Source organism: Limulus polyphemus, unplaced genomic scaffold (assembly GCF_000517525.1).
Source record: "Limulus polyphemus unplaced genomic scaffold, Limulus_polyphemus-2.1.2 Scaffold1170, whole genome shotgun sequence".
Lineage (NCBI taxonomy): Eukaryota > Metazoa > Arthropoda > Merostomata > Xiphosura > Limulidae > Limulus > Limulus polyphemus.
In genome coordinates, this window is record NW_013666780.1 from 213,284 (window position 1) to 228,228 (window position 14,945).

A 14,945-nucleotide genomic window follows, 5' to 3' on the forward strand; every position below is an offset into this window, starting at 1 on the left:
AGTGTGTGTGTGTGTGTATATATATATATATATATATATATATATATATATGTCAGACTTTGATTTTAAATTCTTACTTCTAATAATGGTGGCATAGAATGCCACTGAAACATGTAATCTTTTTAGGACTCTGCCCTTTTTGTAATAAAACTAATTTATTGTGAAACAGTTCAACATTGTATGTTCATTTTTAAACAAGTAATAAAATAATTTTTGCAAAAATTAAGTATGATGTAGGGATGGCAATGCCAAAAAATACAGACACAAGGTAAGGATGAACACACAAAACCATCTAAAAATCCTTACAAAAGAACCCAGTAACTACTGAGTCAATCTTACAAGCTTATGGTTATTATCCACTGTAAGGTTGTATAGTACTATTCAGTTAAGTTGTTTTTATTCAAACCTGAATTCACACAACTGATAGAAATTCAACATTTTGTTGTAGATAAAAATCATTATTAGAAAGATTTGGTTACTTGTGTAGTGAATTTTATGGTGCTTAGTGATGTATACAAAAGTGTGTGTGAATACACATAAGTACACAATATTTTGAAAATTTTGTGACTAGATAAATGTTTGACTTTCTTAATTGAAAAGAAAAAGAAATGACTGGTATATACCACAAACGTTGACATGCAACATTAAGTTTTTTGTGGCTGCAACTTACACATTAAGAGCACTTACTTACAGCATCCTTTGAACACTTGTATCTGATTTTAACTCTTGAAATTTCTATGAATAATACTGCCCTTTTGTCTTATGTTCCTTAAACATCCCTCCCCTTATTAGACTAAACTCACATTAGCAGCAAAATATGATGTACTTTGAACTACACTTATCGTAAAAACTAATTTTTGTGTAACATGCCATTAAGCGTTCATTATGTGAAGCAGTAATTCATGTTAATTTTCTACTAGTTTAATTATATGTTTTTTTTTGTTATTATTTATTTTAGTCATGTGGAAACTTAAAAAAATCTTTGAGTGATTTTGACACTTTACTAGTCATTCATGCAGTTAATTCAATTGAAACAAGAATGTTGTCAATTTAAAACATTTGGAAAAAATACATGTTAGAATGTTATTTTGAACTATCTCTATGGATCTAGCTTCCTCAGTTCACATTTAATGTGCTTAGTATTTGATGTATAGTTATATATGTATGTTACAGTACTGTTTATATAGTAGTTGTATTTATCGTAATGACAGTGTAATGTATGTAAACACAACACAAGCACTCTTACAGCAAGAAAGAAACTTCATGTTTTGCAAACAGTGGTTCCCATTCAGAGTTTTATAGCAAAAAATAGTATTTCTTTATTTTTGGACTAAGACACGAATTCAGTACTTGATATATGTATATACTTCATGTATCTGCTAAACTTTGTTTGTTTGCAGATATGATTGTACAGTTCTGCAAGTATTGTTTCCATTTAGTTGGTATTGACTGAAAGGGACATGTAAATTCATAAGTAACACAAGAGATAAAAAAATTCATTAAATAAAGGAAATAAAAACTGTTGGTGAAACTTTGTAGGTTAAGTCAGTGTCTCAAAAAATCCAAAATTTTTTTTCCTCTTCAGCAATTAAAATGATTAAAGTTTTTCTACTTTTTATTTCTTGAAACCTTGAGATTTCTCTAAATATCCCAAAGTCTTTATGGTTATAATTTTATTTTGTGGAGTCATATATTTAATAAGTGTTTTTTAACTCCCATACTAAATAAAGCATTTATAGTTTAATGTAAGCTTTATTTCCATGTATTGATCTCTATGCTACAAGTCCATGTATTGAATTTCATTTAATACTTCTTTGACTTCAGAGAGCTTCGAGTCGAAAGTCTCATGAAGAGTCTAGAACAGTGTATGTTGGCCATAGGCATCCACCAGGTAAAGAAGATGAATTAGAAGGAAAGTTTCCAGACAACACTGTAGTTTCTTCTAAGGTAAGCCCTAATACTTGAACATGTAATATGTGTATGTGTGAACGCAATAATTATTTACAATGTATAAAATGTTATGGTGCTTGAATAAGCAATTCAGTAATCAAATCTAAAACAATTCATTTTTGTATTTTAACCATCTTTGTGAGAAATTTAGAGCAAAACTTTCAGTTGGAAATTTAAAAAATAGCAATTTTTCTTTAAGAAGAAGCACACTGTATTTAGAATTAAATAATTGAAAAACTTCTGATAGCTTGAAGCCACTTAATGTTATTATATGTAGTTTTAATTGAAATTTTTGTGATTAAAACGTAGCAAGTTTTTCAAGTCAAAATAATTTACTAAAATTATAAAAATATATCTCTTGTTTTGCTAATGTTTTACTTTTTCCTTATATTTAAACAGTTTACTTCACTCATTCCAAGTTATGCCTTTGATCAGTGGATGTTCCTATCTCAATACAAACTCATTGGTCAGCTTCTTTGTTTAGTACAAATTCAATGTGCTTATGTCTACATCAGGAGATAGTACATTACTACCATTTTTTCATTATAACTGCTTCATGGGGGGGGGGGCTCTTTATTGCACAAACTATATTTCGGGTTAAATCCATTGCAGTAGAATCTTTGTTCTTTCTATAGCCATATCATTATCATTATAATATAATTTTATATTTTAAATTCATTTTATTAGGCTGGGCAGTGTGCAGTTTAAATTATTAATTAATTATTAATTTTTCATTTCTTTAAGTACACTTTATGGAACTTTATCCCAAAGAATCTATTTGAACAATTTCGAAGAATTGCCAACTTTTACTTCCTGTGTATAGCTGTAATACAAGTAAGTATTTAAAACTTTCATATTCTAGGCTGATATTTGGACTATTTGCCATTTAAATTCATCATTGTAATAGAACAGTAATTTATTTTCCTCATAAATATAATTTCTGTGATAATCCTACCAAATATTAATAATTACTAATTAGTTTATTTAACAGATATTTCCATTTTTATTATTTTTTTTATTTTTTTGTTAAGATTTATAGGCAACTAATTTAGAAACTATCAAATCCCCACAAGTTTCTTTAATAGAGTGTGCTAAATAATCAGTACAGTATTTGCTATTTTAATATATTGGAAATTTAAACATAAGACACAATAATATGTTATCATAAAAATATTACAAAAATAAAATGATTTCAGATTTCAAGAAAAAAATTTGCTTTCATAATATTGTGCCAGATACAATTAAAATTAAAAGTCTGTTTGTGTTGTTTAGAGTTAAAAAAATCTTTGAGTAATTACAAGATTTTTAATACTAAGAAACAACATAAAAATTTCAAAAGTATTTTCTGTGATTTATTCATCTTGTTAATGATAAACTGACAGGAATTACACCTTGTTTTTTTTTAAAAAAAACAAAATAATTAATAAAAAAGGAACAGTCACTACTATTGTATGTTTATTTAACTACTTCAAATATGGTGTTACTAACTGTATTTATATTTAATATGTCCACTTTATTAAGAAATTTAAGTTAACATTGAACAGTAATGTTTGGATTTGATTTTGTTTGAATACTGAGCATTAGGGTTTTATTGTTTCTGTGTGTTTGTAATCTATATTAATTTACTATTTCTACCACCTTTAATTTTATGTCTTATTTTTGTACCTAACCTACATAAACACACCCACTGTAAATTCTGATACGATACATAACATCCTCTCACATGAAGTTTCCCGATTCAGTGTTGCCCTCTACATGCAAATCTTTTTGCTCGCCACTAGCATTAAGGATTCCACTTAACCTCATGTGTTTGCACATGATATTACTGCATTGTTGCATACAAATAACCATGTTACAACCTTCCACCAATAGAGGTGTGACACCACCTATTAGAGCCCCTGGCTCCCTCTGTACTGGATATTCGGTTGTCACTTTTTTATTTGACATTTCTGATGAAGGCTTTGATTTAAATGTTCCAGTTGCTGACTATAGATCTCTGCATTGACAGTTCGATGTGGATTGAGGAGTTCAGAATGAAGTACTCTTTTGATGTCTCACCAAATACAAAGCATAATTTTGTGCAGATGGAGTTCAGGTTTTAGGAAAGGAAGTGGTTTTTGTCTTGGACTGAGCCATTGTTTTTGGTATTTAATATTCGCATACATAATCCATTTTTCATTACCGGAGACAATTCTGTCCAAAAATGGTTCATGCTCATTACGTGCCAGAACACATTGGAAACGATGATCATTGGAATGTTTGTGAGGCACCCAAACACCTTCTTTATGAAGTTTTCCCATATTCCTTAGATGAGAGACATGCAACTTCAGTGCAATTTCACGAATGTTGCCTTATGTTAGACTCAACAAGCATCTTCAGAGCATCAGTATCAATTCCAACATGTTGGCACCTGCCATCACAGTTTTTAAGTCTAAAGTCACCTGAATGAAATTTGCTGAACCATCGTTGACACTTATGAACATTCGAAACATTTCCATAAAATTCCTTGATATTTTTTGTGGCTACAGAGGTGTTTCCTTTCTTGTGTTCAAACAGCATTACATGCTGATTGTGTGTCTCATCGTGTGCCATCACTATAAGGGACTAGGGTATACTAAACTTTACACATTATACAAGCTACACTAATGTGATGTTTAGGCAGTTTGTTTAACTGTTATAGGTGATGTACATTTTTTGGTGGTGGTTAATGAAAGTGTTCCAAAATGCGACATTAATTTATTGACAATGTAATACTATGCAATTCCTTGATTTTGATATTTTAGTGTAGAGAGATTCTTCTGAAATATCTTATAAATAAGTGTATTAACTGAAGGAATTTAAATATTAACTAAAGAACATATTTATATAATATTAAAATCTAATGGAAAGATTGTTTTGTTTTTAAGTATCAATTAATGTTTTTATTTCCATCCTTGTCATTTGCAGCTCAGCATAAACAGCCCTGTCAGCCCACTGACCAGCCTAGCGCCACTCATATTTGTTGTAACTGTAACTGCCATCAAACAAGGTTATGAAGACTGGTTGAGGCATAGAGCAGACCGCTTAGTGAATCAAACACTTGTTCGTGTCATTAGAGGTAGAAAAATAGACAGGATTAAATCTCAAGACATAAGGGTAGGTAATAATGAAAAACATCAGTTTTGATATACTAAATATTTTAGAAGTTTTTTTTACTTTTGGTCTTATTTATAGATACCTGTTAGATGAAGAAAAAATGTATACTAAAAAACATCATGGCATTAGTAGGATTATAATAATTTAGTCAAATATGTTAACTAGACTTTTACTAAAGTATTCTTTCAAAATCAATACTACACACATTTCTGTTCCTAGCATATCTAGCCAAGAAATGCCACATCGCCAAGTCAATACAACTATTCTTACTGCTTCTTGGTCTGTTACATTAAGGTTAAAATAAATTGGAAGCTATTCAATTACAATAACATATCAAAAAGACACTCTTTTTACTAGAAATCAAAATCTAATATATTAAAACTTTTTTATTGTTTTCTAATACAATGAGCATTGTGTTTGAGTTAAAATGTTTGAAATTGGTTATAAATTACAAGTTTATTTGTAGGTTAATTCAATATAATGCTGAAAGAAAAAAAATTTTTTATCTTTTATCTGCAGAATAAAACCTACATTTTAGAAATGGAATAAATAAATGAAAATTAGTCCTACCAAATCATTATCAGGTTTTGCAATGTATTTAGAGAATGCACGTTTGAAACCTTAACTACAGTATTTTAAATCAAAGGTTAAAATTATGGTTGATAAATTGTAAGATTCATTTTTCCAGAGAAAAGTTTCCTGTTGAAACCTTAACTACAGTATTTTAAATCAAAGGTTAAAATTATGGTTGATAAATTGTAAGATTCATTTTTCCAGAGAAAAGTTTCCTGTTATAATATTCTTTTAAAATTAATCATCTAGTTTAGCATTAGACATTTAAGCCAAAGAAGTGAACACCACACAGAAATGCCATCATATGTAGCATCATATCTGGCAAAAAATGTAGTTTTGACTTAAAGTAGACATACGATAATCCTACGTAAGGTTTTAAGTACAGTAATAACAGAAAAATGTAATGTTTACACATTAACTCTTTTTATGTACCAGTGTTTGATATTTCACCAAGTTTATTTTTTATTAATAAGCTTTAATAACTCACAAATGTCATTAAATCTGAAAGAATACATGACATGATATCTGTGATACCTTTTGAAACATAAATTTGATTTTTTGGTTAATTTATGATGCAATAAAAACCACTTCATAACACAGCTATTTACTATGCCATTGTACATGTGTTGCATTATGGCTGAACTGATTGTCAGTGTTGATGTTTGTACTATAAGTAGGCCTAGTAATATGTAGGGTACACCACTTTGTAGAATGAAATGGTGCAGTAAAAAAATCATCTAAATTATTAAAAATAATATAAATAGATATCATTTATTTCACTTTATTTTGTATGTAAAACTTATTTATGTCATATGTATGATAATACATGCATTGTGTTTGATAAGACATAACACATTTGACTGATGGTAAAGTATGATCCTATTGTTCATTGATAGCTTAATCTAAGGCATGAACTACGGAACTAAAGTTATTGTATACAAAAAATTAATTGCCAAAACAATTACTTCAGTAAAATAAACCAAGGAAAACTCGTTAAGCTAATTTATTACTTTTCTCTGGTGTACAAATAACAGAATATCATAAATGAAATCAAAAACTTCCACACTGCCTATAGGTGCATCCAGTCCCTTTGAAGCTTTATAAGAACTCTGTGTACCTTCATAAGATGTGAATAAAGCACCAAAATTTATTATCCTGATATACAGTGAGGTGGATAATTATTGTTTAAGTCATATATTCCTTTCAGGTTGGAGATATTGTCATGGTGAAATCTAATGAGGAATTCCCTTGTGATCTTGTGATGCTTTCATCTAGTAATAAAGAAGGACATTGTCATATCACAACTGCTAACCTTGATGGAGAAACTAACCTCAAGGTAAGCTTGGAGTTGATGACTTTGATGGGTTACTCGACATATCTTAAATTTGTATGTGGAATGTTACATGTACTGTGCAAAGTTTTATTTTCTGATATAACTATCCATATGGGCATACTTTTCTGCACATGTCAGAAGGTTTGAGTTACATTCACAAATTAACTGAACTACTTTTTTATCATGGTATACAAATACAGTTGAAATCAAAATGTAGTTAATAATCCAACTTTTAATATTATATAAGTTTTAAGTTCTTAATTTCATAAGGAAATATTTAAAAACATCCTCAGTCACCCCCTTAGTATGAAAATTGTGGTATTTGTTCTCTAGGTCTTCTCTCTTCTCTAATTTATTTACCACCCCTATGAGATGTATGGGATTTAACATAAATTACTTATTATAATATTGTTATTACACAGGCAAAGCATAATTGTTATAGTCTTCAATCTTATTTGGTTACAGAACTATAAACTAGAAAATCAGACCCCTGTTGCCATTTTCACCTGTCACATCCTCTATTTCACAAATTGACAATAATTCTTTCTGATACTTAATACTATATTTTTTATATCCAATAGAAAGTCAAAACTTTCAGACCCCTGTTGCCATGTTCACCTGTCACATCCTCTATTTCACAAATTGACAATAATTCTTTCTGATACTTAATACTATATTTTTTATATCCAATAGAAAGTCAAAACTTTAAGTCATCAAATGATGTATTATATTACATTGTTTTTCTGTACAAAAAATTGCATGTTTTGCTTCAAGTTCAAACTTTATTCCCATGGGAAACACATAATGAGTTTAGATGAATTTTTAGTGGCTCTTATCATAAGATATTCATAATTGTGATAAGTAAGACATTGTCTGCTCCTTATGTGTTATTACTCTGTGTTCTTAGGTGAATTATTTAATTAAATAAAGAATTATTTATTGCAGTACTACCATTAGTATAAAAAAAAATAGTTAAGTTTCATCGACAGTCTAAAGCAAAAAAAAGAAGACACAGGTAAGTACTATATTTCTTGATTTTCATGTGTATTCCTTATTTATTATTATAAAACTAACTAAAATGTAAAAATTAGAGACTTTTAGGTTAGATTAGGTAAAATAAAGAAAAACGACAATAATATTTTTTGTGAGGTATGCTCATGCACAGCTCGTGCATTACGTAATTTGATATGGTAACATGAGCTACGTGTTTGCCAAGTGACTTAAAACTTGCGTGGTTGGAATATTAGTTTGAAACAGTTCAAAAGGCAATAAAACAATAAAATTTAAGTAGAAACAGATGAATGCTGTTATAAATTTTCAAGTATTTGGTATAAAGAAATGTAAATTACTATTACAATTTGAAATCGTGTAGAAAGGAAAAAGGATAACTTAGATTTATTTTGAATTTTTAATGGTGGTTACAAGGTTGGTCAACTTGAACGAATCTGTATAGAGTTAGGGTAGAGAAAATTATAAATAAAATATAAAGTTTTTCTAAAAAAGCATTTGAAATTTATTTAGGAGGTTTTAGAGATTACACAAATGAAACCTGGTAATTTTAAGATGAAAAAAAGCACTTTAACCTTACATTGAAAATACTTCGTTAAAAATTCTGATTTTTTTTTTTTTGTGTACTAAACATGCTTACTGAAAACTTGTGAAATTTCATGAAGGTATAAAATACATATTAAATGATAATACAGAAACTATAAAGGTCAATTTGGGGTCATAAACTCGGCCAATTTGATCAAGTCTGTAGTTAGAGTGTTAAAAAATCTTGAGTGGGGTTCAAAATCTTGGCACGCAAGTCAGATAAGTATTCTAACTAAATAATCTAATACATTTGGTACAATATCCAACTCAACTTTCATGTCAATAGCTTATGAAATAGCTGTATTACATAATTTTAAATGAAATATCTTGATTAATACTCTAAGATACAGTATTTAAGAGTATTCAAGTTTATAAAGTTTGGTGTCTGTTTGGATTGGATTAATGATGAAAGGTATATGATGGATTTGCAAAAATGCTTTATTGCAAAACTTTTTATATTTCAAACTTTTTTATGTAATGAGGAGTGGTTTGAATTGACAATTAATATATTAATAATGGTTGCTTCCCATTTTTTTCATTTACAGTTTGTAAAATGTCAGTTTCTTAATCCTAAAGATTGTAAGGCATTTTGTTTATCAGTACATTAAGATGTTTACTTTTTTGTACTTGATTTTTAATAATAGGTTCATGAGTGTCTTCCAGAAACTCAAACGTACCAGACAACAGAATGTCTAAATACATTGATTGCTTTCATTGAGTGCCAAAACCCAACACCTAATCTTTACAAATTTATTGGCAAAATGACATTGTACAGAAATGCTAGTGAAAATACTGTTTGGTGAGTATATATCCTAATGATACTGGGCTAAGAATATGAAGTCTTTGACCATCTGAAATTTACTCAGATATAAAAAAAGAAAAGATTTGATGTGTAAAATTGTAAATTGTACATATTAGATAGTTTTGCTGATGTATACTATTATATGTGTTGATCACAATTTCATATTTTAAGATCATTTTTTCTAAACTGATTGTAGCCAAATAATATATATATATATATATATATATATATATATATACAGTACATCAGAAGGTGTTAATGTTCATTATATTATGTTGGTTGCTGTCAAGCAATCTCCTACCAAAATATTGTTTACAAAGTAACTTAAATCCTCCAATGGCTTAGCAGTAAACATGAGGTCTTATAACAGTAAAATTGAGAGTTCAGTTACCAGTGATGGACACTGTGCAGATGGCTCATTGTGTAACTTTGCACACAGACAAAGTATTTTTATTTAAAGTTTGACAGTATTTTATTTATTTCACACTATAGATTTGTGAATAATCACTATTCAAAAAATTAAGTTCATAATATATATATATGCCCCCAGTGGCACAGCGGTATGTCTGTGAACTTACAATGCTAGAACACAGGTATCAATACCCATGGTGGGCAGAGCACAGATAACCCATTAAGCTTTGTGCTTAATTACAAACAAACATAATGTATATAATAACATTTGCTCATATTGAAAATCCATTATATTTTGTATTAAGTAATAAAGAGATTAATTTAAATTTCCAGCTACAATATGAAATGCTTGTTAATAAAAAAATATATTTTCAATTAAATTATATACAATTTATGTTTGGCAAAAATAAAGGATAATCCACAAGCAGTTTGAAAATAAATAATTTGTTGTTGTGTTATTTGAAATGCAATTTAATTTGTATTTGTTTTTTGTTGTCCATACCAAAAGCATTTAAATCAGAAGCGCTGATGATGGTAACTGTGTTACTGAAACTAGTCTGCTGAAACAACTAATGAAAAGTTTATTTTTCATTGTGATGCCCCTCAGTGGCTCTACAGTAAGACTGTAAGCTTACAACACTAAAAATTGGGTTTTTATATCCTTTGTGGGTAGAGCACTGATAGTCCAATTTGTAGCTTTGAGCTTGACAACAACCAAACAAAATTCATTTTTACAAAATAGTTGTTTTTGTTTTCTAATCTTTATATGTATATATGCACAATGTACCTAAAAAAACAGTTAAAACTTTTAAATAGAGTTGGATTGTGTTGAAACAAAATTTATCAGATTTGTTGTGTTCATAAAAATACACTTCAAATTTAACTTGTAATTTTATCCAGTGTAAGTTATGTACTTCATTTATATATATCTTCAAATACCTAATTATATTTTTATAAAATTTGTATGTTTTAAACAGTTTAAGGCACATGTTATTCCTAACATAATCATTAGCTACTGACATGTATCAAGAGGTAAGCCAGGTATAGTGCTGCTAAACTGAAAACACATTATGTGTATACTTGTGTGATAAATTATATGTTAATTTGAAGAAAAATAAAATAGTGAGTGATTAGATTCCTTTATTTTGTGAGTTTTGAAAATAAAATTCATAATTACAAAAATGTTTATTTAACTTCATTTAAAATGGCAGGTAATTAAAAACAAAATAATTGATTTGTGCTCATTTCAGCTCTTTAGGCCCTGTTAATTTATTGTTGAAAGGAGCCAGACTTAAAAACACTGACTTTATTTTTGGTAAGTACTGTGTACACGAACTTACAAAGTCTTTTGTTTCGTTTAACCGTCTCTCTACAGGTATCCTTTACTTCACATGTTACAAGGTGTTTAGTGAGTTACCTTCAAAATTTAATTAAACAGCTTTGTTATACCAATTAGTATAGCATTAATTCGTAGCTGATAATCAATATTTTAATAGTATATAAGTTTAAGTTCTTAATTTTAAAAGAGATATTAAAAAAATTCCCGAATTTCCGCTAGTGAGAGAAATGTGACATTTTTCTTTAGGCATTCCTCTTACTTAATAACCACTCTGCCAATAAGTACAAAATTTAATGTAAATTACTCATTATAATATTTTGATTGCTCAAGCAAAGCATAATTATTATAGTTTTCACTTTTGTATGGTTACATAACCATCAAATAGAAAATCAGACCCCTCTTGCCATACTCACCTGTCACATCTTTTTCAGAATTTATCAATAGTTCTCTCTGATGTTCAATACTGTAGTATTTATAACCAATATAAAACCAAGGTTTTCATCTATCAAATGATGTATTATGTTATGTTGTTTTCTGTACAGAGAATTGTCAATTTCTCTTTTAGTACAAGCTTCGTTCTCACAGGGAACACATCGAATAGCTTGAATTAATTTTTAATAGCTTTTGTCTCATAGAAAGCCAGAAAAAGTGTGATTCTTAGAGGAAATTGTCTGCTTTTAGCATTTTATTTTTCTATGTTCTTTTGTGCATTATTTAATTAAATATAAATTACTAGCTGAGTTACCCGGTGTTGCACGGTGAAAATTTAGATTTGAAATGTATAGATCAGTATTTTTTTCAGCAAATTATTCAGTAAGTAGAAAAAAGCTGTGATGCGAGAAATAAAAAAGCATTTTAATCAAACAAAGCTTTATCTGAAATTAGATCGTGTTTGAGCTTGTCTTGTTCTTTGAGCCTGAATGTTGCTCCTCTATTTCTTGCTCTCTATAAGTTATTTATCTTAATTTTTGTGCTTGAAGTCTGGTTTGACATTGTTCAGAAGTTTCTTGTTGTCTATATCCAACTTGCCTTGATGATTCTGACTGAACTCTGGCTTTGTGCTGTTCAACAGTTTCTTGCTGTCTTTGAGTAGCCTGCCTTTCAGCTTGAGCTCGAAGTCTAACTTTACGTTGTTCCAAAGTCTCTTCTTGTATTTGAGCAGCCTGTCTTGCAGCTTGTGCTTGAAGTCTTTGATTGCATTCTTCTTCTGTTTCAGCTGCTCTTTGTGCTTGCATTCTTTTAGCGGCAGAAGACTTTCCATAGAAAAGGCGTTTCTTGGGTGGCATAATCACCTGTATCACTAAACAATAATTTGTAATTCATAAAGTTACTAAATCACTTATGAAACCACTTAGCATTATTTAAAGAAAACTGTTTTTGGAAATACTGAATTGACAGCAAGGTGATCTGAGTGTCTCCCGCCATAACGCTTTCTATGTGCAAATCGTGCTTATGTTTGTATGTTTACTACAAAAAAATGGCACAATAATCATTATTTGTCAATTTCGTCCTTAAATGCTACACCAAATACAAAATAAATAGCACCATTAAATTTCTTGTAAAAAACTGGTTATTATGAAGTATGTAAGTTCAACCGTTTGGTTTCCTATAGTGAACAAAATAAACAAACTTCCTCTTTTATATATATAGATAGATTCTTCAAGATCTTGTTTTTGTCATCTTATGACTTTTAATGAAGATGGGAACATTGACAGGGAAATATAATAGCCAATGCTCGGCGAGAGGTTTTCGTCTATAAAATTTTGTTGTTGTTCTCGGCCCTAATTTTTATTTTATTACCTCATCTCCATAGTTACTATTTGCAAATAGTCAATAATATTGTAGGTCCATTTTATTGTTGTTCTTTATACATGCACCGTTATAACACATTTTCATCAATTTTGTCATTAAATACTACACCAAATACAAAATAAATAGCACCATTAAATTTCTTGTAAAAAACTGGTTATTATGAAGTTATTTTAGAATTTGTAAGTTCAACCGTTTGGTTTCCTGTAGTGAACAGAATAAACAAATAAAAAAACTTCCTCTTTTATGTATATAGATTTAGTACACTAATACCATTAGCATAAAAAAAAAAAGAAGGCTTAAATGTCATCGCCAGTGGACAGCAAAAAAAGAGCCCAGGTGAGTACTTTATTTCTTGTTTTTCATGTGTATTCTTTATTTATTATTATAAAAGTAACAAAAATGTAAAAATGGGAATCTCCTTAGGTTAGATTAGGTAAAATAAATAATAATATAATAAAACATTTTCGCGAGTCACATCCTTGTGAGTTATGTAATTTGATAACGTAATACGAGCCACGGGTTCCCTGAGTAATTTGTAACTTATAATAGTGCAAACAGTAGTTAGACACAGTTCAAAGGGCAATAAAATTTAAGCATAAATATATACATACTGTAAGAGAGTTTAAAGCCACTTAAGATAAACAAATGTAGTTTCATGTTACAATTTGAAGTTATTCTAGAAAGATAAAAGCGTAATATAGATTTATTTAGATTTTTTTTTTTTGGTGGTTATGAGGTCAGTTAAATGGACCAACCTTTTATAGAATTAGGGTAGAAAAAATAACAGCTAAATTATAAAGTTTTACTGGAACAAAAGCTTATTTAGGAGGTTTTAGAGATTACATAAAAATCACTTTGCACTCAGAGTAGTAAAAAAAAGGTGTAATATATTCACAGACAAATCTTTATTAAAAATACTTTTTGTATATAAAAGATGTGTGATGTGTACTGAAAGTCTGCCAATTTTGTGAAGATACACATACTACATTAAATGTTAGGAGTCCTGAAACTATAACACGTAAAAAGTGGTCACATGGTCATTCAATTCCATTGATCCCTTATTGAGGAAGTTAACTCTTTCAGTATGAGCTCAGTCCCTGGGACTAACCTCATAACCATTTTGTGCTTGTTATAGTTTTCATGTTATAACTTTTAAAATAGTAAGCATATGTTAACGAAATTTGGCTGATTATCATTAAACATTAAAATGCTTTCATATGCAAAATATAATTTTTTTTTTATTAAGTCTTAAGGTTTGTTAAGCAATGTTTTTCTCATGCCTTTTTTATTCTTTTCGCATGTTACCTATCCAACATGGAAAGTAATATTCATTTTAAGATTAAAAATACTTTTATGCATCAGAAAATTTTCTAATTTCACATGCGTAATCTTTATAATGTCCAGATAGTTATCAAATGTTTCGTAAGAAAAACTTTATATTCTATATGTTATTTTTACTTTGACCAATCTTGTAACCACCATAAAAAATTAAGAAATAAATATAAGTTATGCCTCTTTCATTCTAAAATGAGAACAAATTATAACACATAAACATAAATGTTTAGGCTCACGTGCACTCATCTTACCATATCAAATAACATAAAACTGACCTTTAGTCTTTATAAAGTGACCTGTCTTATCTGTGTTATTTAATAGACTAGTATTTTGTAAAATACAGTCACATTTCCATTATTATACGTTATATATGTATATAGATTATTACTAGTTAGAAATAGGTTCTTAAACTTATTTTTATTGAAACATAGAACAGTAAATAAGGAAGTAAAGCAAACAATTATCTCTTCCAGTTACGACTTTTGTACTCAGTTGCTGTTTGACATAGGTTGCTAAGCCTTTTAAAATTTCACATGTAGAAGATATGAAACAACATATTATTTTTTGGGGTTTTTTATATATACGGTTGAATAACCAAAAAATCATAAATTACTATATCGATACCATATAATTCCACTATAATTTATCAAGCTTAGTAACTA

The 14,945-nt window shown here is 28.8% G+C and overlaps 1 protein-coding gene across 7 annotated transcripts in view; it reads left to right on the top strand.

Annotated features, from left to right (window-relative positions):
• LOC106462455 (probable phospholipid-transporting ATPase IF) overlaps positions 1–14,945 on the top strand; it is a 118,967-nt gene that overhangs the window by 17,047 nt on the left and 86,975 nt on the right. For all 7 annotated transcript variants that reach the window (XR_002611279.1, XM_022389721.1, XM_022389722.1 and 4 more), the window contains exons 2-7: positions 1,825–1,947; positions 2,695–2,784; positions 4,897–5,085; positions 6,866–6,994; positions 9,229–9,383; positions 11,048–11,112. Coding sequence is in view for 6 of the 7 variants with exons in the window: in XM_022389721.1 (XP_022245429.1) it covers positions 1,825–1,947; positions 2,695–2,784; positions 4,897–5,085; positions 6,866–6,994; positions 9,229–9,383; positions 11,048–11,112 (751 nt within the window). In the remaining variant the exon portion in view is untranslated. The remainder of the gene's footprint in view (positions 1–1,824; positions 1,948–2,694; positions 2,785–4,896; positions 5,086–6,865; positions 6,995–9,228; positions 9,384–11,047; positions 11,113–14,945) is intronic.